General features: G+C 49.2%; 2 protein-coding genes across 3 annotated transcripts; one reads left to right on the top strand and one right to left on the bottom strand.

The window, feature by feature from the left end:
• Positions 1-516: 516 nt before the first annotated feature.
• On the bottom strand, positions 517-5,556 carry ISG20L2 (interferon stimulated exonuclease gene 20 like 2). Its single transcript, XM_069480394.1, has 3 exons — positions 4,745-5,556; positions 2,135-2,335; positions 517-1,396 (listed from the first exon to the last, which is right to left on the bottom strand). The coding sequence occupies exons 1-3, from the start codon at positions 5,492-5,494 to the stop codon at positions 1,283-1,285; spliced, it is 1,065 nt and encodes a 354-aa protein (XP_069336495.1). The 5' UTR covers positions 5,495-5,556; the 3' UTR covers positions 517-1,282.
• Positions 5,557-6,263: 707 nt separating this feature from the next.
• Positions 6,264-21,820, top strand: METTL25B (methyltransferase like 25B). Of its 2 annotated transcripts, XM_069480391.1 has the most exons (8): positions 6,264-7,066; positions 17,390-17,514; positions 17,677-17,869; positions 18,340-18,402; positions 18,622-18,765; positions 19,244-19,728; positions 20,868-21,052; positions 21,476-21,820. In XM_069480391.1, exons 1-8 carry the CDS (start codon positions 6,956-6,958, stop codon positions 21,595-21,597), a joined length of 1,428 nt encoding a protein of 475 aa, XP_069336492.1. In that variant the 5' UTR covers positions 6,264-6,955; the 3' UTR covers positions 21,598-21,820. The 2 variants fall into 2 exon arrangements, with proteins under 2 accessions (XP_069336492.1, XP_069336494.1); XM_069480393.1 differs by lacking the exon at positions 19,244-19,728.
• The last annotated feature ends 21 nt before the right edge of the window (positions 21,821-21,841 follow it).

Raw genomic sequence — 21,841 nt, 5'->3', positions numbered from 1 at the left:
GTGGAGTCGCATTTTCTCAAGAAAGAGTGCAGACAGTAATCCTGGACACAAGGTCAGACCCATGACTCACTTTCCCAAGATGAGGGTGTGTACCACTGAGGAAGAGCTGGCAGCAGCAACAGGCTGCCGTCACCAAGCACTCTTCCTCCCCCGCGCCATCCCTCCCTCATGCCCACTGATTCATTCTCTGTCTCACTCTCCTGGTCACACACTCTTTGTGTGAGGGGCTTCACATGGCTTAGGATGTTATTTTCAGTGTGGTCACTGATTTGTAGTAGGGATGAGGACAAGGCACCATGCATGTAACATGGGTTACCCTCAGAGGATTGGTCAGTGCTTCTCGATGACTTCTAGCCAACGAGGGCCCCAGTCAGTACCATCCAGAGATCCCCGATACCCGCCCCAGAACTACAGCCCCACAATACCTCATGACAAAGCTATTTAACATGAAGTTAAAAAGAAACCACTACAAATTGCTTTTCCATTACAAAAATTTATCAAGGGAATAATTTGAGTTTATAGAGGCTTGGTTTAGCAAGGTAAAAGAAGACCAAAAACTATTAAAACACTTTAAATTCTTTTTAACCTACCAGGCAGGATCTAAATTAAATAAATCCTTTATTACCTTAGGAAAGAAACTGCTTTCCCAAATCCAAAAAGTTGACTTCCAAGCTACACTCTTATCTTTACTTCCTTGTAACCCTAAGCAGAACTAAACCTCACCAGCCACGGCTCCTCTGGAAGTCAGGGTGGGAAGAATAGGTAATATCCTGATACAGATGGAGACTCTGAGCCAAAAGCAGAGTCTGTGATATGTAATGTGACTGTACAATTTATTATCCAACCAGGATACTCTTGAGAATGAAAGAGGGTATTGTTAATTACTCAAGAATAAAAGGCATAAAATGAGACATATGGCCACCCTAATGATAAGGCAGTTTGGGAAACTACATTTCCCAGGATGCCCTGCCTCTTGAAAGTCAAAAAGCTTGACTGGCACAAAGCACCCTGGGACCAATGGTTAGCACCATTTAAGAGGTAACCAGTATAGGGCTGGGTTCTGACATGGAGACTCCCCCTTCCACGGGACATTTAATCAGACACAGGACACAACACCTGAGGCGAAATTTCAATGGATATTAAGTCTAGGGGAGAGCTTCTCTCTCCCCAACAGTTCTAGCTTCCAAAGATGTGGAGCTAGCAGAGTTGTCCATTAGTCCACTGCCCTGTTTCTCCTGGCTGCTGCCTCTGCCTCCCCACATCACCAGCGTCCCCACTGCCACTAGTCTTTTGGGGGATTCTGGGCCAGGTGCTGTTCCCACTCAACTTCAACCAATTTGTACAGCTCCATGGTGGCCTGGGCATCTTCCACAGAGGAATGTCCGCTTTTCCCAACCTGAACAAGGGAAGAAAAAGAAAAGAGCTTGAAGTCATAAGCTGTTTCTTCCCTTCCCAACTGACTCTCTGCATTCCTTCCCCTACTCCCACAACACAGTTTCTTCCACAGTCAGTGGGCTCAAAGACACAACTCTGGTGGGGCCCTTATCTAACTTCAGGGGTTTAATTCCTAGGAAATCTTTGCTACTGTCTACCTCAATCGTTCCTGCAACAACATGTGTAAGCCATATTATTTTAAGTTCTATAGAAACAGAACATACCAGATCAAAGACAGGCCTTCTAAGTCTTCTACCATCCCCAGTTCCTTAACTGTGCTCTCTATGACATGTGTCCACACCTTCCTGCCAGGTGGGCCACCTCTTCCTGGAATGCCAAGCATGGGAATTATATGAGTGATCCTTGCATCCATTACATACCTTTTAGACCACCACGACTACCTGCTTTTTTCCTTTCTTAGTTAGGGCTTTATATCCATTTAGGACTTTTTTCCTTTTTCAAAGTAGCCATTGGAACATCCTTGTGAAGCCGAGAACAGGAATTATTACCCCTGTATTCAGATAGGGAGAGACTACTGGGCCCCTTAACCCAAAGCTCTTCCAACCAGAGTAGCCTGCCTGGATCTCTACAATGAGAGGGCTTCTGGGGTCAGAGCCTGGAGAGAGATAGCAACAAGAACCTATACCATGCAAAAGATGGGGGGTAGGGGCAAGGGGGCTGGCACATGAGGAGAGGCTACCTGGATGTCCCGGTTCAGCAGCTTCTTGGTGAGATGCTTCAGAGACATGGTGGCATTCTCTGGGCAGTCAGCCTTCCGGTTGAGTGGGGGGATATGGGAGGTGTCACGGGTAAGGGACTTGGGGTGAAAGTATTGAAGGGCTTTGAAGTCGTTATGCACAGCATGCCCCACCACTATCTTCCCTGTGAGTATCTTCAAGATCTGGAACAAGCGTAGAACAGAAAGTGGTGAGAAGGAAGATTGAAAGGTGGAGCCCATGTATTCTGAAAGCCCACCCTGGCCATCACTCCTTCTGGGTTCTTTTCACCGATTGCCTACCTGCTTCATCCATGAAATGCCCTCTATCACAAGTATTCTTTCTACTGAAATCCACCTTCCTCTGCCTCTTCCTCATTAATAGGTAATTTCCATGGTGTAACCCTGTTTGGATTTACATTGCCAGTGGCTCCGTACTTTCTCATTAGTCTCCGTCCCAGTGACAGATTTGTCTTCAATCCTAAATCACACTCATATTTGAGATGTTCATGTAACTATCTAGTTCAGTTCTGGCTTGCTACTTGAAGTCCTTTAACTGTTATTAATGTCATTATGCTGGCCTTAGACACATGGCTGGGACCCATGGAGTCAAAAATGGGATCCAGGGAGGTAACAGAAGCCCCAAATTATATGCAGATAGATGTGTAGGGTATCATTGGGGGAAGAGAGTCTATGGCTTTCATCAAATTCTCAAAAGATCTACAGATCATAAAAGATTAAGAATCACCTATAGGGCTGGGCCCAGTGGCTCATGCCAGTAATTCTAGCACTCTGGGAAGCTAAGGTGGGAGGATTGCTTGAAGTGAGGCATTTGAGACCAGTGTCAGCAAGAGCTAGACCTCATCTCTACTAAAAATAGAAAAAAATTAGCCAGGGATGGTGGTGCACTCCTGTAGTCCCAGCTACTTGGGAAACTGAGGCAGGAGGATCACTTGAGCCCAGGAGTTCGAGGTGGTGGTGAGCTATGATCATGCCACTGCACTCTAGCCAGGGCAACAGAGTGAGACTGTCTCAAAAAAGAGAATCACTGATAGACGAAGGTTGCAGAGGAAACCTTGTTCACACTAGTCTTATAACCAAAAGAAAATAACTTATCATTTCAGGTTTTTTCCCTTTTCTTAAAGAGACAGGGTCTTGCTCTGTTGCCCAGGCTGGAGTACACTGGCATAATCATAGCTCACTGAAGCTCTGAACTTCTAGGCTTAAGTGAAGGTCTTTTTTTTTGAGATGGGGTGTCTCGCTATGTTGTCCTGGCTGGCCTCAAACTCCTGGGCTCAAGCAATCCTTCCATCTGAGCCTACTGAGTAGCTGAGACTACAGGCAGGTGCCACCATGCCCAGCCATTTCAGGATCTTAAAGCATGAAGACATATTTCCAGTGAGAACAAGCAAAGAATATGCCACCAGCTCTGAAGGTCTATTCCAAAATGCAGTTCCAAACAGGTTGTAAATAAAAGCAATAGTCCTGCATGGCCTGCCAAGGGAACTCCTTTGAAGGGGTCAGACTCATTGAGACATAGCTTAGTCTCCTAACCCCAGTTCGGGCACTGGGGAAGTGCTTTATGATGAAAACCAGATGTAGGTGCTCCTGACCTCACATACAGTTTACTGTCCACCACCACCTTTATTTTTTATTAACCTGAACACATGACCCTCATTAAAGCTGAGCAGATTTGCTGTCTCGGACCCATCCCATCTTCTGCCTCTCCCAAGCCCTTGCTTAGCTGTGCCCTTTGTGCACAGGATATTCTTCAACTCTTTCTTCAAAGTATTTTCTAATAATCAGCCTCTTCACATCTGATGAACCTCCTCCAACTGATTTTAGCATACAAGGCATTATTGGAGCAGAGCGTGTCTAGTGAAGGCAGAGTGTGGACCTGAAATTGCAATGACATGGACCAAGGGCGCCCTCTGGCGGCCTCCCAAGCAGCAGGCTCCCCCTCGGGCTCTCCTTCACTTCCTCTTCACCTCTCCCAGTTCATCCTCCTTTCCTGTTCACGTGTTGTGCTCCCAATATTCACCACAGGGCTAGAATGAGTGAGACGAGAATTTGACATAGCCACCCTGTCTTTTATGTCCTCCACTGAAGGATCCCTGTCCTAGTTACAGAAATATGCCCCACCTGTCAACTTCTGGCCTCTCCTACCACCAACTTTCCACATTTGCCCCAGGCTACTTTTTGCTTGGGAAGCTCTCTCCACCTCTTCCCTCTTAACCCTAGGCCCCAATTCTACAAGGCATTCCCAAATTGAGCCCTTTCCCCTGACACTCATGCCTGTTGCTCTGTCCAGTTTCATCACTGGCTGTTATTTCTCTGTGCAGATTCCCAGTTCTCCAGATTAGGATCCCACTTGGGACCTAAAACAGGTCTTAACTAATGAAGTTTGTGATACCAGCTAATTGTACCTTCCTGACTTTCACCACTTTTTACCCCAACAGGAGGACTTCATCAACTGATATCCTCCCTCCCTCCACAAACCTTTGGCACCTTCTGAAAATGATATCCTTGGCTGAAATATGACTTGGACTTCTCTTGACCCACCTTACTGCCACCATCATGCTCTGTGCTTCTCACCTGGCCTCGAGCAATCTTGAAGGGTGTGGCATTCACCATGTGCTGTTTCCGGATACCACTCCATCTGGTCCGGTAGTCCACAATGTGGCAGGGGGGAAGGATGTACTCGTCATAAAGCACATCTCCGTTGTAGTTGACAATGCTACATCGAGCCAAGGAACTAATATGCCCCTTGGGTCCTGTGCCCACCATCTCACAGTCAATTGCCACCATCTTCCCTGGTGACTTCTGGGATGCTCCAGAGCATTTATTCTCTGAGTGAGCTTGAGTGGAGTTCTGTGGAACATTCTTCTGAGGAGGGTTCTTCTGAGAGGATTTCTTCTGAGGGGCCTTCTTCTGGGAGCGGGTTGCGTGGCTGTTAATCTTTGGAAGGGCACTCTGGAACTCCCCCAGCAAATCTACTTTAGCTACAACAGAATCAGCCTTCTTTGAAGGGGCAGGGGTCAACCAAGACACTGTAGCTTTCTTGTCCATGGACTGTTCTGACCCATTGCTGGAGGCAGCTGTCTTCTTCTTCTTGGAAAAGGGAGGGATCTTCCAAGTGCCATCCCCCCTAGGAGTTTCCCCTTTCTTTGGAGGTTCTGAGTGCAACTTAGGTGCTTTGCTAGGGGGCTGGTTCTTTTTACTCAGAAAGCCTCTCCGTTCCAAGAGCCGCCGCTTCTTGACAAAATTTCGGTGCTTGGCATTTCCTTCTAATGCCTTTTTGGGAGGAGGTTCCCCAAAATCCAGATTGAGGAGTAAGGTAGACATGTGGACAGTGGGTGGTAGAAAGGCAGTTGGAAAGAGTGGCTTACAGATAAAAGGAGGATGGGGGACTCATTCTCTGCTGAATCCCATTGTCCCACATGTGGAGGTCTGTAGTACACCCTGGAGAAGAAAGTGATCCTGGTAATTGAGCTCGTAGGTCTGGGAGAAAAATGAGATAAGACCAATCTCTATAGGACTTAAGGGAGGAAAGACATCAGAGCAATCTCTCAGAAAGGGGGGAAATAAAAACGTAACGTGAAATGATGGAAGGACCACCGGTGTGAGCCAGGAAGCCTGAATTCTGGCGAAGCCTCACAATTCACCGGCCCTATGGTCTTAGGAGGTCATTCCCTATCTCTAGGTCTCAATTTCATTTGTAAATTGAAGGGGCTGGAGGTCCCACTGGGCTCGAACTCTTTGAGTCTAGGAGGCTAGAACAGGTGAGCTCCATACTCTGCCTGCGAAGGGAATATTTAATCACGCTTGAAAGCAATGAGGGGTATGGTGTAGATGAACTCTGGATCACCCTGGCATCCGCAGCGCGGGCCCCACGAATAAAAATACAAATCCAGGCATCCCTTTCCCTCGGCTCCAGGTTAGGAGTGGGGGCAATCTCCACATGCATCTCACCCAAGTCCTTCTCTCAAGCAAGGACAATTGACACCACCTATCAGCTGAGGGTGGAATCGAGGCTCGGGGTAACCCACCTCAAAAAACACACTTTGCCTCCGCGGTGGAGACCATCCCTCCATTCTCACAAACCTACCTCCTAGATGGGCCCCGCTAAGACCGGAAGCGTCCGGAGCCGGATGCGGAAATCGGGGCGCGACGACGGGGCCTGGGACGGCAGGCGCGCGGGTTAGAACGCGCCGGAGGACGGCGCGCGCGCGCCCGCAGCGCCCCTACCTCAGGTAGCGAGGCCAATGATTCCGAGTGTGTGAGGACCGGCAGCGGCGGCGGAGGTGGGGGCGGCGTGGGTGGGGGCGGGGGCGGGATGCGCTCCCCGGCCCCTCTAGCCCCGTGGAGGTACAACTCGAAGGTGTGGGGAGGCAGCGACAACCCGGAACTGCAGCGCGCCGGAGTCCCGGGGCCTCACTTCCGGGAGAGGAGGAAGGAGTGTACGGGAAGGGGCGGGGCCTGGAACTTGGCCCGCCCCTCTCCTTGAGCTTGGCGCTGCGGTAGGCTTGTGTGGCGTCACTGCCCTGTCACCGCCCCCCACCTGTCTCAGACGCTAACACCTTCGCATTGTGAGACGTCGGGACCTGTGACGTCAGGGGAGCACCTCAGATCTTTAACTCCAGAATGGGATCCCGGAAAGGCAGCGTCGGGCACCGAACTCAAAATTCTTTTTTCCCGTTCTTCCTGCAGAATTGAGCCTAGCCTGGGTCCTGGACCCGCATAGTACTGACCCTGGATCTCTCCTCACCTCGTTCACGCTCCCTGCACTACCTGCTGGATCTCGGAATGCCGGGCATTTCTGCCCGGGGCCTTTCTCACGAGGAGAGGAGGCAGCTAGCTGTTAACCTCACCCGAGTCCTGGCGCTCTACCGTTCCATCCTGGACGCCTACATCATCGTGAGGCCACAGGGGTGTGGGCTGGGTGACCCTGGTCGTGGGCTGGCTAGGGAGAGAATCTGGAGATTTAGCCTCTGATCTCCTTTCTTCTGTAAATTTCAGTCTTTTGTACAAAAGGGGGTTAAAACAGGGGTGATTCCTTTTTTTTAAGCTGACATAAACATTGATGTTTCTAATATCTAGATTGTTTTGGTAACCTTCCTAAATCCAAGGTGATAAAACACATGGATGTTTGAGCCATGCTGCAACTACATTGAACTTTTCGAGGAACATGTGAGGTGTTCCAAGAACACACATGTTCATTTATCCAAGCTTTGAACAAATTGCTGGTTTTGTGGTGTAGTGGACAGCTCTAGCTTTGGAATCTGCCAGACTTGAAGTAGAATCCTGCTTTGCCTACTGTGTTAACCTTAGGCTTCTTCCTCCACCCCACTCCTCCTAGTCCTGGTTTCCTCAGCTATAAAATGGATCCCAGGCCAGGCACAGCTCAGGTCTGTAATCCTAGCACTCTGGGAGGGTGGAGTCCGGGGTGAAGTGGGGTGGAGGATTGCTTGAGGTTGGGAGTTCGACACCAGCCTGAGCAAGAAGGAGACCTCTTCTTTACAAAAACAAAAATTAGCTGGGCTTGATGGTGTGTGCCTGTAGTCCCAGCTGTTGCAGAAGGAGAAGGAGAAGCCTTTTCCTAATGACTGACCCAGAGACCAGGCGAGGGAGAAGACAAGCGTTTATTCATCGGTGAGGCTCAGAGGACAGTCCAAATTCTGAGCCCCGAACAAAGAGTGTAACAATCCTTTATACATTTTTAGGAAGGGTGAGGGGCACAGTTACAACATAGTCCTCTCTATTCCTAGGGGGCAGGATCTGGAGCAGGCAGTGGTCAGGCATGCATTTTGGCCTTGAATTCTTAATCTTTCTGGTACAGGCCTGTTCTTTGTAAGCAAGCAAGTTAGCAGTTTTACAACCTTAGTTCCTGGTACAGAGTTCCCATAGAATTTCTACCTGTTTTCTTTCTTTTCTGTTTCACAGGAGCTGGGGACCCCTACCACATTCTGCCCTTTGAGACTCTTATTTTAAGGAGCCTCACTTTCAAATTTCTCATTTTCTTTTATGTCAACTAGTAATATTTGTCCAGGATAAGGGGGATGGGTCCCGAAAAAGCTATGTTTAGTAAGGGCAGTTTCTATTGGTTTTTGAGTTAATTCTCAGGTGCAAAGGATAATATAGCATTTTACTAAGAAAAGTACTCCTATAACTATAGTAAGTGAAGTTAACATAGAGGTCATAAGTCCTTTTTATTTTTTAAACTATCTTTCCATCCAATTTCTGATAGGATCTTCTATACTAGAATTTTTAGCTAATTTATTGGCAAGAGTGGTTAGCCCTTGGAGGGCTTTCATGGTGGTGCCATCAGGGGCTGTGTTGTTAGGAATATAGGTGTAACACTGTCCTCCAATCATTACACAGATACCTCCTTTTTCTGCCAGGATTATGTCTAGGGCTATGTTTTCCCAAGCCATTCTATCAGTTGGGTCCAAAGTAATACCCTTAGTGGCATCTCTAGTGTAATTAACAAATCTCTGTTGGCTATAGTAGATGTAATTTATCTAGTCTACATTTTTATTAACAGTGACCCACCAAAATAGGAAAAATTAAAAACCTGTGGCTGTCTGATATCGAGCCTTGAACTCATTTGGCACTCCTTGTGGTACCCCAGTAGCATCTAGATATATGTATGGGTCAAAGGATCCTCCCGGCATTCACTGGACATCTCTCGTGTGTTGGGAGTGAGAGTATGGTTGAGATAGGTTATGGGGATGGAATGCCAGGGTAAAAGGGATAGCCAATTGCACCAGGGCACAAGTGCCACTCCAATTCTCCGGAAGAACCTCAAATAGGCGATGTCCACAATACCACCATACGTTGACTAGTGGGATGAATACAGCAGCTTGGTTGGCTAATGAGGAGAATTCTTGCTTTTTATTGCACTCGGTCAAATTTCCAACTGAGGCTAAGTTCTTCCCCCACCTAGAGAAGCAGGAGGTGAAATTAGCCCCTGCCGCAGGTGGCGTTATGGCTCTGGGCGGGGGTGGGGGTGGGGGTGGGGTGGAGTTGGGGGGGGCCGACCCGCAGAGCCCTTAGTTACCGGGAATAGCAAGGATAGTGAGGTGCAGGATGCATTTCTCCCAGCCTCAGAGTCTTCGAACAAAGCAACCATGCATGTCATTCCCACCGGGTCTTTGGACCAGCCTAAAGGAAAAGGAACAATCTGAGCTTCCGGTCTTCCTGTCGCACAAGGGTAACAGTCGCTCTTGTTTAAAGTGCGGACAGAATATTTGATCCATTCCATCCAGGCATTTGCATCCTGATAACCTGTTTCTATGGCTAGTGTCTGTTTTAGATCTTTAATCTTCACTATTGTGAGTACAGATTTATCTTTATTTGGGGGTTTGGGAGCATTTGTGCTTGTAGGCACAGAGTCTCGTTCTGGGGTTCAAGGAAATGTAGCTTAAATTTCCCAATGGGATCTTTGCCTGATATATCAACCCCTAGACCACAGACTCTTGACAGTGTGGGGGTCTGGTCTAAAGTGGTAGGGACATTAACGGTTATGTGTACCGGGTTACACTACAAGGGCTGACAATCCGGAGCTGGAATTCTCCAGGTGAAGTGTAGCTTAGGTTTTAAGGCAGGGCATCCAGAGCTGGAGGTCCAACCCTGAAACTGGGTGGTCCACAAGTCATCAGTCTAGGACTGGCATGGCTGGCTGTAGGTTTTAGGGCAACCCAGTTCTTTACCAGTTAGGTGGGGCCCATCTTCATCTGCATAGTTTCCAACCCCAGACCCATCTGTAGTGAAAGGACAAAGATATTTGTCAACTGAGGAAAGTTGTCTCTGATTTTGTAGGGAGTCACAGGATAACACTTGACAGGCATCAAAACTGACTATTAGGAGGGAAGAAGATCTAGTTACAAGTTACATTAATAATAATTAGCCCTTTAGCTATATGTTTTCCAAAATGATGGAATAGAAATATCTCTAATAACCCTAATCCCAGTCCACCGATTCCTAAGGGAATCATTATGTGTTTCTTCATCAGGGGCATCCTCAGGCTTCGGCCGTGCGTAGACCAGTCAGCTCCCGGGATGTGACTGGAGCAGGGCTAGACGAGCTCTTCCTCTTCAGGGTTAGTTGGAGTGGATTCTCAGGGTGTGAGTGAGTCTGCCAACCCGGATCTGGAGCTGCCTTAACTCGGCTGTGGTGAATCCATGCTGTTATGCCTTCTACTTTGTTGGGGTAGTGAGTATAACAGTGAATGGCCCCTTTCACCTTCCCTTAAGTGGGGTAGAATTTCAATGCTTTACCCATACCTGATCCCCTGGGGAGAAGGGGTGTATGGGAGTTGACAAGCTAATGGGGACTCTCTCTTGAAACCATTTACTTAAGGCCTTTGGTATCTTTCCTAGTCCCTCCATTACCCTATGAATTTCTAATTCTTCCCGTTCTCTCAGTCGTCCGGGCAGGGACTTAAGGATGGGAGGAGGCTATACACCACTTTATAGGGCGAGTATCCTGTTCTCTTAGTGGGGGTGCGTCTGATTCTAAATAGGACCATAGGGAGAGCTTGCACTCAGGTAAGGTTTGTTTCTTGGCATAGCTTTCCTAATCCTGCCTTTATGGTTCTGTTCATTCTCTCTACCTTTCCTGAATTCTGGGGCCTATAAGCGGCATGTAGCTGCCAAGAGATCCCTAACCCCTTTGAAGTCATCTGGATTATGTCTGCTATGAAGGCAGGCCCGTTGTCTGAGCTAATCTGTGAGGGGAGTCCATATCGTCCACTGATTCCTAAGGGAATCATGTGTTTCTTCATCAGGGGCATCCTCAGGCTTCGGCCGTGCGTAGACCAGTCAGCTCCCAGGATGTGACTGGAGCAGGGCTAGACGAGTCTGTATAGATGTTTACTACCTTCTCTTTTCTAATCTCAAGAGCCCTTGTGAGGACAACGAGTTTGGCTTTCTGCGCAGAGTGCCGACTGGCAGAGCTTGGGCTTCTAGCACCTCATCCTGAGTGACTACTGCATACCCAGCCTGCTGCGTTCCATCAGAACTCACAGAACTGCTCCCATCTACTAATATCTCTAGGTCTAGGTCTGTGTAGGGACTGTCCTTTAGGTTGGGTCGCCCCGAGTAGACCATGGAGGGGTGGTCCCGGTCCTACCAGGAGGAGGGTAGCTGGGTTTAAGCATTGTATAGTCTCAAGTGTAATTCTGGGATTTTCACATAGCTGTCCTTGATATTTAATGAGGTGGGAGTTGGTGAGTCAATGATGGCCTTTGGCATTCATCAGGGTCAGGACCGAGTGAGGCACCCGAATAATCAGTTGTTGGCCGAGAGTAAGCTTGTCAGCCTCTTGGGCAAGCAGAGCAGTGGCAGCTAGTGCCTGCAAACATGGAGGCCACCCTGTAGCTATTCCGTCTAGTTGTTTTGACAAGTATGCTACCATTCTCTCCCAGGACCCAAGTCTCTGTACTAATACTCTCACCACTATCTTCCGTCTCTCTGATATGTAAAGGTAGAATGGTTTTTCTAAATCAGGGAACCCTGGCGCAGGTGCTTCCTGGAGGTTCCCTTTGAGTTTGAGGAAGGCGTTCTAGTGTCTCTTTTTCCAAATGAAAGGTTCCTTTTCTTCCCCCTTTGTCGCTTCATAGAGGGACTTAGTAATAACTGCGATGTTGGGGATCCAAATGTGACAAAATCCAATGGCTCCTAGGAATTCTCTTAGACTGCGTTGGGAGGTGGGCTCAGGGATGGACTGTATGGCCTCTTTTTGTCCCCTCCCTAGGAGTCTTTCTCCATTCTGGAACTGGAATCTAAATATCTTACAGTCTGTAGGCAAATTTGGGCTTTCTTTTTGGAAACCTTATATCCGCATTGGTTCAAATATTTGAGGAGGGCATCTGTGCTTTTGGCATACCCTTCTAGGTCTGCATGTCTAAGTAACAGATCATCCATTTACTGGAGCAGGACACAGTCAAGTGAGGCTGATGGGAAAGTCCACAGATCTCATGCTAGGGCTTCTCCAAAGACAGTGGGGGCATTTTTGAATCTCTGGGGAAGTCATGTCCAGGTGTACTGGCTCTTGGTCCCCGTCCTCGATCTCCCCATTCAAAAGCAAACAGTTCTTGGCTCACAGTGGCTACCCAGATGCTGAAGAATGCGTCTTTTAAATCTAAACAAGTGAACCAGGTTGTGGAGATGGGTGAGAGGCTAAGCAGTGTGTAGGGGTTTGGGACAGTTGGGTGTAGGCTGACAGTAGCTTGGTTCCTAACCCGGAGGTCCTGTACTGGCCAATTATCTTGGATCCCTGGTTTTTTTACTGGCAGAAGTGGGGTGTTCCACGGCGATTTGCAGGGTACTGTGATGCTGTTGTCCTGTAGTCTCTGAAGGTATGGATTAATCCCCTCTAAGGCTTCTCGAGGGATTGGATACTGGCGGAGGTGCAATGGGAGTGTGTTTGGCAGGAGTTCGATGACCAGCGGCTCTTGATGTGTTGCTAACCCCAGGCGATTGTCCTCAGCCTAGACTGTTGGCCAGTGGCTAGCGATCTCCTGCGGCAATGGATGTCCTTCCTGTCCCTCAAACATCCTCCACTCCTCTTCTCTAGGGACCCTTAGTGTGTAGATTAATCCCAGGGGTGAGACTGGGATTCTGTAAGCCAATTTTCGAGGCTTACAGAAGGGTTGTTGACTTGTTCTCCCGGTGGCCCCTATGATGTCTATTTTTTGATCTGTCAAGGGGGCCACGGGGCTAGTCACTACTGAATAGTAGCCCCAGTGTCCACGAGGAATTGGCTATGTCTGCCCCCTACATTCATCCTGACCATGGGCTCCTCTGGGCAGGTGTGGAGCCCAGTCCCCCTTCGTCCTCAAACAGCATACTCTGGATTATATTGAGGAGGAAGTAAGGGTTTTCCCCATGAGGCCCCTGTCGCTGTTGTTTCTGATTCTTTTTTATCGGTTTTGGATATATATTTTTCCAGTGTCTACTCTTTTTACAAAAGGCACACTGATGTCCTTGTAACTCGGTTGGCTTCGTCATCCTGGTTTCCCTTTCTGATTTGCCTTTGGCGGGCCCAAGGTTCCCGAGGTTCCCTGTATGGCGGCAGTGATCATCAGGTCAGCCTTTTTTTTTATTTTTCTCTCAGCCTCCCTCTTCTCAACATCTCTGTTCACAAAGACCTTGTTAGCGACCTCTAAGAGCTGAGTGGCATTCATCCCAGCAAACCCTTCTAGCTTCTGGAGCTTTCGGCCTATGTCACTTGCACTCTGATTCACGAAAGCAGTGTTGATCATTAGCTGATTTTCAGGGTCCTCAGGGTCAAGGGGAGTATATGTTCGATAGGCCTCACATAGTCTCTCATAGAAGGCTTCCGGACTCTCATCTGGCCTCTGTAGTATCTCAGTGACCTTGGCTACATTTGTGGCCTGCTGCCTACCTTTGCGGATGCCTTGTAAGACGGCCTCCCTATAGGCCATGAGTTGTCTCATGTCATCAGGAGTATTTGGGTCCCAACTTGGCTCATGTGCCAGAGTCATCTCTGAACATAAGCCTTGAGGTTTAGGGTCCCCACAGGGGCATTTTCTTGTACCCACTTAGAGGCAGCCTATAAGACACGCCACCGTTCTTCTGCATTAAAAAGGATCAGAAGGAGCTGTCTGCAGTCGGCCCGTGTCGGGTTATGGGTTTGGAAGATAGACCGCACCAAATCTATCATCTCCTGGTGTCTCTCAGTATAGGACCGGGTGTGATGTTTCCAATTCAACAGGTCAGTAGTTGTGAAGGGTTGATAAACCAAGGTGGGGTGACCTAGTTGAATCTGACTGTCTTCTCCCACCTGTCCGGGACCTCTGACCTCCCTCAAGGGATATTGATTGACCTTGTAGATCAACTCCTGGGGTGTAGGGTGAGCGTATTGGTGGACTAGAGGTTCCTCCGGGAGGAGGCATCAGCATCTGTGGTCTCAAGCCATTGCCTGGAGAGAAGGGCAGAGCTTCTGGACTTAAGGAAGACTATTCCCCAGACCCCTCAGGGGTCTTGACTGGAGTCTGAGGTCTGGGGTCCGAACTTGTCTCCAGTGAGGTGGCCTGAGAAGAGGCCGGAGAGGTTGACTGCTTGAGTGGCTGACGTCGGTGCCCCGGAGCATATGGTGGAGGCAAATCAGGGCCACGGTCCTCCGGGTCTCTGACCAGGATGGGTGGGCCCGAGGTCCCTTTTACTGGCCCTGGAGAGTCCCTAGTTAGCTTTCCTCTCTTTCCCTTCTTTGCTACTAGCACATGTGAAATAGGACCCCTAAGCCAAGGTGGGGGCTTCAGTACTAGTTGTAACCAAGTATCAATATAGGGGAATTGGTCAGGGTGACCTGGGTCCCCTGTCAATACCGTCCACACTGCCCGAGTGATATCCGTGTCTAGGGTGCCCTCTAGTGGCCACTCCACTCCAAAAGTAGGCCATTCTGATTCACACAGTGCCCTCAGCATGGGGGCCGTCATCTTGACCCCATAGTCGCCAGTAAATCCTTTCTTAAAGTTCTTAATCATGATCTCTAAGGGTGTGGGTTTTCCCTGACTTCCACCCATAGTTCCTGAGATCCGGCTTTCACCCAGCTGCCTCAACACAAAGAGAAAGACAACTTCTGCTTCCTTCGCCTCCAGCCAGTCCCCTCGCGAGGGTATTTCAGGCCCCTCTTAGCATTGGCAGGCTGGAGATCCCGCCTATCACGTTCGTGCTGCCCTAAGCCATATGAGGTGTCCCTGGAACTGCGGATCGGAACTCAACACTCACTTCCGCCCTATGGAGGGGAGGTCGGAACCCCGCTCCGCTCCGTGTCTGTCTCATTTACACTTCACATACTCGTAATCTACACACTCCCTCCCAAACCTAGCGAGATCATGATCAGGGCCTCCTTCTCTTCGGTGGGATGGGTTTAAGGCCCCGGGGCGCCCTACCGTGGTTCAGACGTCTGCCTGCTGATGTGCCTTGTTGTTCCTGTCCGGGTCCAAGCCCAGACTGGGTACTTCCGGTGGGGGCTCCCGTCATCGCTGTGAGACTCCCACTTGGTGGCAACAGCAGGCCTCCAGAGCGCTCTCAGGGGCAAGTGTCACCCAGGCGGAACCTGGGACCCCCGCGGTGCAGGCTAGGGGCAGGCTAGGCGTCCTGGGTCCTGTCAACCAAAAGTACTCCTCGCTGGCCAAAATGTTGCAGGAGGAGAAGGAGGACCCTTCTAATGACTGACCCAGAGACCAGGCAACAGGCGAGGGAGAAGACCAGTGTTTATTCACCGGTGAGGCTCAGAGGACAGAGTCCAAATTCTGAGTCCGGAACAAAGACTGTAACAGACCTTTACACATTTTTAGGACGGGTGAGGGGCACAGTTACAACGTAGTTATCTCTATACCTAGGGGGCAGGATCTTGAGCAGGCAGTGGTCAGGCATGCATGTCGGCCTTGATTCTTATCTTTCTGGTGCAGGCCTGTTCTTTGTAAGCAAGTCAGTTACAGAAGTCATAAAGCAAGTTAGCAGTTTTACAACCTTAGTTCCTGGTACAGAGTTCCCATAGAATTTCTACCTGTTTTCTTTCTTTTCTGTTTCGCAGGGGCTGGGGACCCCTACCACACAGTTACTTGGGAGGCTGAGGTAGAAGGATCCCTTGAGCCCAGGAGTGTGAGGTTGCAGTAAACTATGATGATTCCACTGCACTCTATCCTGGTCTGAATGATCATCGTGAAGAATAAATGAAATAATGAGTAAATGGCACCACCATCCGCTGAATTGTTCAGACCCCAAACCAGAAGCCATCCTTGATTCACCTCTTTCCTTCATTGATCCACAATCCAATCCTTCAACAAATCCTCTTGGCTCTGCCTTCAGAATAGATCCCAAATTCATCCATTTATCTCCATCTCCATTGCTACCACCCTGAGCCAAGCCACCATTATCTCTCTTCTGAACCACTTCCTAAATGATCTTTCTGTGTTTACTTCTGCCCCTCTATAACCAGTTCTTCACTGAGAAGCCAGATTGATATCTTTGAAATATAAATCTGATCATGACACGCCCTTGTTTTCTAGGAGCACTGATGAAATCCTAACTCTTTATCATTACCTATAATGCCCTACACGGTCTGACCCCTACTGCCTCTTCCACATTTCTCTGTGCTGTACCTACACTGGCCTGATTTCCATTCCAGAAATACGGCAGGCATCTGGGCCTTTGCACTGAAATGCTTTTCCTTCACAGAAAGACAATAGCAGAATGGTTAGGACCAAGAACTGTAGAGTAAAATTGGTTTCAAATCCCAGTTTGCTACTTACCGGCTTTTTGACATGGGCAAGTTACTTAATTGCTGTGCTTCAGTTTCCTCATCTTTAAAATGGGGGATAAAAATAATACCTACGTCATACAGTTAAGTTCATTAATACATGTCAAATGTTTATAACACTGCCTGGCGTAGAAAATATTATATAAATGTTAGCTATTACCTCTTTTCTTTACATGCCTAGTTCCTGTTCATCATTTGTCTCAGCTCAATTGTCAACTCCTCAGACAAATCTTCCCTCATCACCCTATCTAAAGTAGTCCTCTCCCAAAGTCTCTATTACATTACTGTTTCACTGGTGTTTTATTGTCTATGTGGCATTTGATATTATCTGAATTTTTTTTTAAGGAAAACTCTGCAAGAGTAAGAATCTTGTCCTCTGGTTCACTGTTGTATCCACTGAGCCTAGAATAGAGCTTGGTGTATAACCAAAACAAAGCCCCAGAAATTGTGATGAAGAAACGAATGAATAAAAATACACAATATTGTGTATCTGGAACATATAAGGACAGGTTACTAACTGGTAGTATACTCATACTGTGTGTCAGTCACTCTGGTAATTGTTAGGGCTGCAGATGTGAAGAAGACACCATCCCTTAAGTTTAGTTGAGCAGAGAAAACAGACACAAATAATTGGGGAAATTGCTAAAAGGAAAGGTGTGTCCCAAATGCAATCTGGGCTCTGAGGAAGCAGAGGTCAGCCACCAGAGAGATGGGGGAGGCTGGAGCAGGCTTCAGAGAAGAGCTGACTAATGCAATTATTGGGAATGAAAGAGGAAAAAAGAGAGAGAAGAGCTGACTTGGATGAGTAAGAGGTACCTGCTGGTTGCAGCCAGTGGCCCTGTGTGGCAGCAGTGCTGGGAAGAGGCAGGCGATGAGGTGTGGACTTGAGATGGGACAGGAAAGAATGGGAATGGTAATACCCTCCTGATTGCTTCTCCTCTTCTGCAGGAATTTTTCACAGACAACCTGTGGGGCACACTGCCTAACTCATGGCAGGAAGTGTTGGATGGACTGAACCCACCACAGCTGGCTACACTGCTGCTGGGGATGCCTGGGGAAGGGGAGGTGGTAAGGTATGGTCTAGGGGGCCCTGTGCTGGGAAACTCAAGGCACTGAGCCCTGCAGTGAGCTATTGCTCAGAGTCTTACAAGGTCTTCCTGGGCCCCGGGTTGTAAACTTGTGTGTTCAGGACGTGATGAGACTGTTCACTTGAGGCCTGGGCCGGACTATCTCAGGTACAGGTCGGTGTGGCCACTCACCCTGCTGGCCCTGAAGTCCACGGCCTATGCTCTGGCCTTTACCCGGACGCCTGGCTTTCACACCCCCTCGGAGTTCCTGGAGAACCCCAGCCAGAGCTCCCGACTAACAGCTCCTTTCCGGAAACATGTCAGGCCCAAGAAGCAGCATGAGATCCGGAGGCTGGGAGAGGTGAGGTGATGACTGGAGATGGTGTCTGAGAGCCCAGGGACTCCTTAAGCCTGTGGGTTGTGAAGATGTGTGCCCCTTACCTCACATGCAGGGCCAAAGGCCCTAGAGATTCACATACCTTGGCAGACACTATAATCATGTTCCGATGCTGGAGTTTTTAAAAACTCCTTTTGTGGAGTTGGGTGGCAACTAAGTTTGTATCATGACCCTATTCCTGTTCTCACATCTCCACAGTCTGCTCATGGTTTCACAGCAGGGCTCTGTGGGGGAGATTCAGTCACTGACCTGAAGAGCAAAGAGAGTGGCCTGAACCTGGGGTCAGCACCCACCCTTATCCCCATTTGGTTTCCACATCTGGGGCACCCTCTGTCCATCCTCTGTCATCTTTGGCTCCTCTACCCTCATAATGGGTGTTTGCCCCAGGCATCAAGAACTAGTGGCCAGGAGACCTTTGCTCCCTCTTCTTTCAGTTGGTGAAGAAGCTGAGTGACCTCACAGGCTGCACCCAGGTTGTGGATGTGGGCTCAGGCCAGGTGAGCCAGACCCCTAATGTGCTGTTTATTTGAGTCATGGGGATAAAACGGTGGGAGGGCAGGTTAACAGGCCACCGGTCAGGGAGGCAGGTGCTGAAAAGTGGTGGAACCAGGCAGGCTAGAACTTAAGCCTTTTATGGGGCCTTGGACCCAGGTGCCCATTGACAGTGGATAGGGCACTGAACAGGGCTTTCTCCATCTTTCCTGTCATGACTCCAGGGTCATCTCTCCCGGTTCATGTCTCTGGGGCTGGGGCTGATGGTGAAGAGCATTGAGGGGGATCAGAGGCTGGTGGAGAGAGCCAAGCGCCTGGACCAGGAGCTTCTGCAGGCTCTGGAGAAGGAGAAGAGGAGGAACCCACAGGTAGGCCACCCCTTCCTGCAGCCTGCACTGCAGGGGCAGGATCTGCTTGGCTGGAGTTGGGCACACAGGTTGAATTCCCTCTTTAGTTTCTTAGCTTAAAATGATGTGGTCCCCATTTCTGTTACCTCTTTCCCAAGGTTCCTCCCTTCCCCAGCGCTTCCGCACATCTCAAAGGCACTTTCTAGTTAAACTGCTTTCCACACTGATATGTACTTCTTACAACCTGAGAAGTGGTCAGATAATAGGCTAATTACAAATAAGAAAACCGGGTCTCAAAGATTTACAGAGTTAATAGTGATAGACTCAGAATTTATCCCATCTCCTGATTCATGGTCCAGCGCTCTCCTGTGCCCCAGCTTCTCTCCCAGGTTCCTCCTTGGGAAGTAACACAGAGGACAGATCCCTTCTTGTGGCCTGAGGTGGCTGGGGGACAGCAGACAGCCTTTCCATCTGCCTTTGTCCTTTCCTGCCTCCACAGATGGTCCAAACTGGCCCTCGGCACTCCCCACACCACGTGGTTAGGTGGGTAGACCCCACGGCCCTGTGTGAGGAGCTGCTGCTTCCCCTGGAGAACCCACATCAGGGCGGCACCCGCTTGCTGCTAACAGGCCTCCATGCCTGTGGGGATCTGAGCGTTGCCTTGCTGAGGCACTTCTCCTGCTGCCCTGAGGTGGTGGCCCTGGCCTCAGTGGGTTGCTGCTACATGAAACTGAGTGACCCTGGCGGCTACCCACTGAGTCAGTGGGTGGCTGGGCTGCCTGGCTGTGAACTGCCCTACAGGCTTCGGGAGGGGGCCTGCCATGCCCTGGAGGAGTATGCTGCGCGGCTACAGAAAGCTGGCCCTGGCCTCCGAACTCACTGCTACCGTGCAGCACTGGAGACAGTCATCCGACGCGCCCAGCCCGAGCTCCGTCGGCCAGGCGTGCAGGGGATCCCTCGGGTCCACGAGCTCAAGATTGAAGAGTGAGGTTGGGGGATGTGGAGGGTGGTAGGGGGAAGATCACCATCTGGAGATCTGATTCTCCTCCCACCCTCACTTGTTAGCATGGCCCAAAGAAAATCTAAATGTGCCCAGAGGAGTGATTTGGGGTTCTCTGACCAGGGCAACTTCTCAAATATTTCTTTACTTTTTATTTAAAAAAAATTTTTCATATGACATAGCATGGGGAAGGTAAAAAAATTTTTTTTAGAGACGGGGTCTTGCCCTGTCACCCAGGCTAGAGTGTAGTGGCGTGATCATGGCTCACTGCAGCCTTGAAATCCTGGGCTCAAGTGATCCTTCTGCCTCCACCTCCTGAGTAGCTAGGACTACAGGCGTGTACCACCATGCCCAGCTAATTTTTTTAAAAAATTTTTTACAGAGAACAGGTCTTGCTGTATTGTCCAGGCTGGCCTCAAGCAATCCTCCTGCCTGAGCCTCACAAAGCACTGGGATTACAGGCATGGGCCACCCCACCTGGCCCACAAAAATTTCTTTAATAGGGAGTTGTCCCTCTTTTATCAGGAGACTATCAAAGAAATATAAAATTTTTTAAATGCTAAAAATATGGCAAAACAATTGGATGGAAAATAAATTTTTAGATTGATTTGTTATTAGACAGCCCATAGCTAGAGAAATATTTAAAAACGCGTATGAGGGGCCTGGCGCGGTGGCTCACGCCTGTAATCCTAGCACTCTGGGAGGCTGAGGTGGTTGGATTGCTTGAGGTCAGGAGTTCGAGACCAGCCTGAGCAAGAGCGAGACCCGGTCTCTACTAAAAATAGAAATTATCCGGCCAACTAAAATATATATAGAAAAAATTAGCTGGGCATGGTGACGCATGCCTGTAGTCCCAGCTACCCGGGAGGCTGAGGCAGTAGGATTACTTAAAGCCCAGGAGTTCGAGGTTGCTGTGAGCTAGGATGATGCCACAGCACTCACTCTAGCCTGGGCAACAAAGTGAGACTCTGTCTCAAAAAAAAAAAAAAAAACCAAAAAAACCACACGCATATGAGGGTAGAAAACCAAGCAAAGTTGGAATCAAATTAGGAACAGGCAAAGTTTAAGTGGGAGTGGAGGTTCCTAAAACCAAGCCAAGTGCCGTCTGTGGCTTATCCCACAGATATGTGCAGCGGGGGCTGCAGCGTGTGGGGCTAGACCCCCAGCTACCGCTGAATCTGGCTGCCCTCCGGGCCCACCAGGCCCAGGAGAACCGTGTGGTGGCCTTCTTCAGCCTGGCCCTACTGCTGGCCCCACTGGTGGAGACATTGATTCTACTGGACCGGCTGCTCTACCTTCAGGAGCAAGGTAAGGATGACGTACAGCAGGGACCCAGGGCCAGAGTTCTAGGGCTCTTCCTTCAAGTCCTAGCCCCCACATCTGCTGGGCCTGGTTCATCACTGTTGTGATTCTTGGACCCCTGCTTTAGAGTCACCAGTGGGGTGGGCGTAGGCGATTTGTTAAAAAGTACAGATTCTCACCAAATCAGCCTCTGCTGGTGGCTCTCTAAGGTGTATTTTAAGCACGCTTCCCAGGCACTGCAAAGGTCCAACACGTGAGGACTGCCTCCCAAGTCAGTCCCAAGTCTTCCTCATGGACAGCAGGGTCTCCTTAGTCCCCCTAGAGCTGCCCCAGGGGGAAAAGGGCGTATGCCTACAGGCTGCGCAAGAAGTGGCTGAGTTAGAGTTTGGTTCATTTCTTCCCTTCTGATTAGCCTTGCTTTTCTCTTAGGCTTCCATGCTGAGCTCCTGCCCATCTTTAGCCCTGAACTCTCTCCCAGAAATCTGGTTCTGGTGGCCACCAAGATGCCCCTGGGTCAGGCCTTCTCTGTTCTGGAGACTGAAGACAGCTGACACAGCCTGAGTAAGGGCACACTTCAGACCCCATCTGAAACCACCCAGATACCATAGTGTAGCACAGTGTACCTTACCCAGAGAACCAGCATCCTGCATCCTCCAGAATCCTGGTTCCCCACAAGCCTTCAGTGTCATACCCTTTCCTTCCATATGTTATGTAATATTGTATAAAGTTTTATTTTTTATTTATTAAAAAATGGAAATCTTTATTTCCCTTCCATTTCTATAAGGAGAGAAAAGG

Source organism: Eulemur rufifrons, chromosome 8 (assembly GCF_041146395.1).
Source record: "Eulemur rufifrons isolate Redbay chromosome 8, OSU_ERuf_1, whole genome shotgun sequence".
Classification (NCBI taxonomy): Eukaryota; Metazoa; Chordata; class Mammalia; order Primates; family Lemuridae; genus Eulemur; species Eulemur rufifrons.
The sequence above is the reverse complement of the archived record's forward strand: the minus strand, read 5'-3'. Positions and strand labels throughout refer to the sequence as shown.

Coding starts and splice junctions, on each gene's coding strand:
- ISG20L2 (XM_069480394.1), bottom strand. CDS start 5,494: ATGTCTACCTTACTCCTCAATCTGGATTTTGGGGAACCTCCTCCCAAA. Junction 2,336..4,744: donor TCAAGATTGCTCGAGGCCAG/GTGAGAAGCACA, acceptor CGCTTGTTCCAG/ATCTTGAAGATACTCACAGG. Junction 1,397..2,134: donor TGCTGAACCGGGACATCCAG/GTAGCCTCTCCT, acceptor TCCCTTGTTCAG/GTTGGGAAAAGCGGACATTC.
- METTL25B (XM_069480391.1), top strand. CDS start 6,956: ATGCCGGGCATTTCTGCCCGGGGCCTTTCTCACGAGGAGAGGAGGCAG. Junction 18,403..18,621: donor TGGATGTGGGCTCAGGCCAG/GTGAGCCAGACC, acceptor TCATGACTCCAG/GGTCATCTCTCCCGGTTCAT. Junction 21,053..21,475: donor GCTCTACCTTCAGGAGCAAG/GTAAGGATGACG, acceptor CTTTTCTCTTAG/GCTTCCATGCTGAGCTCCTG.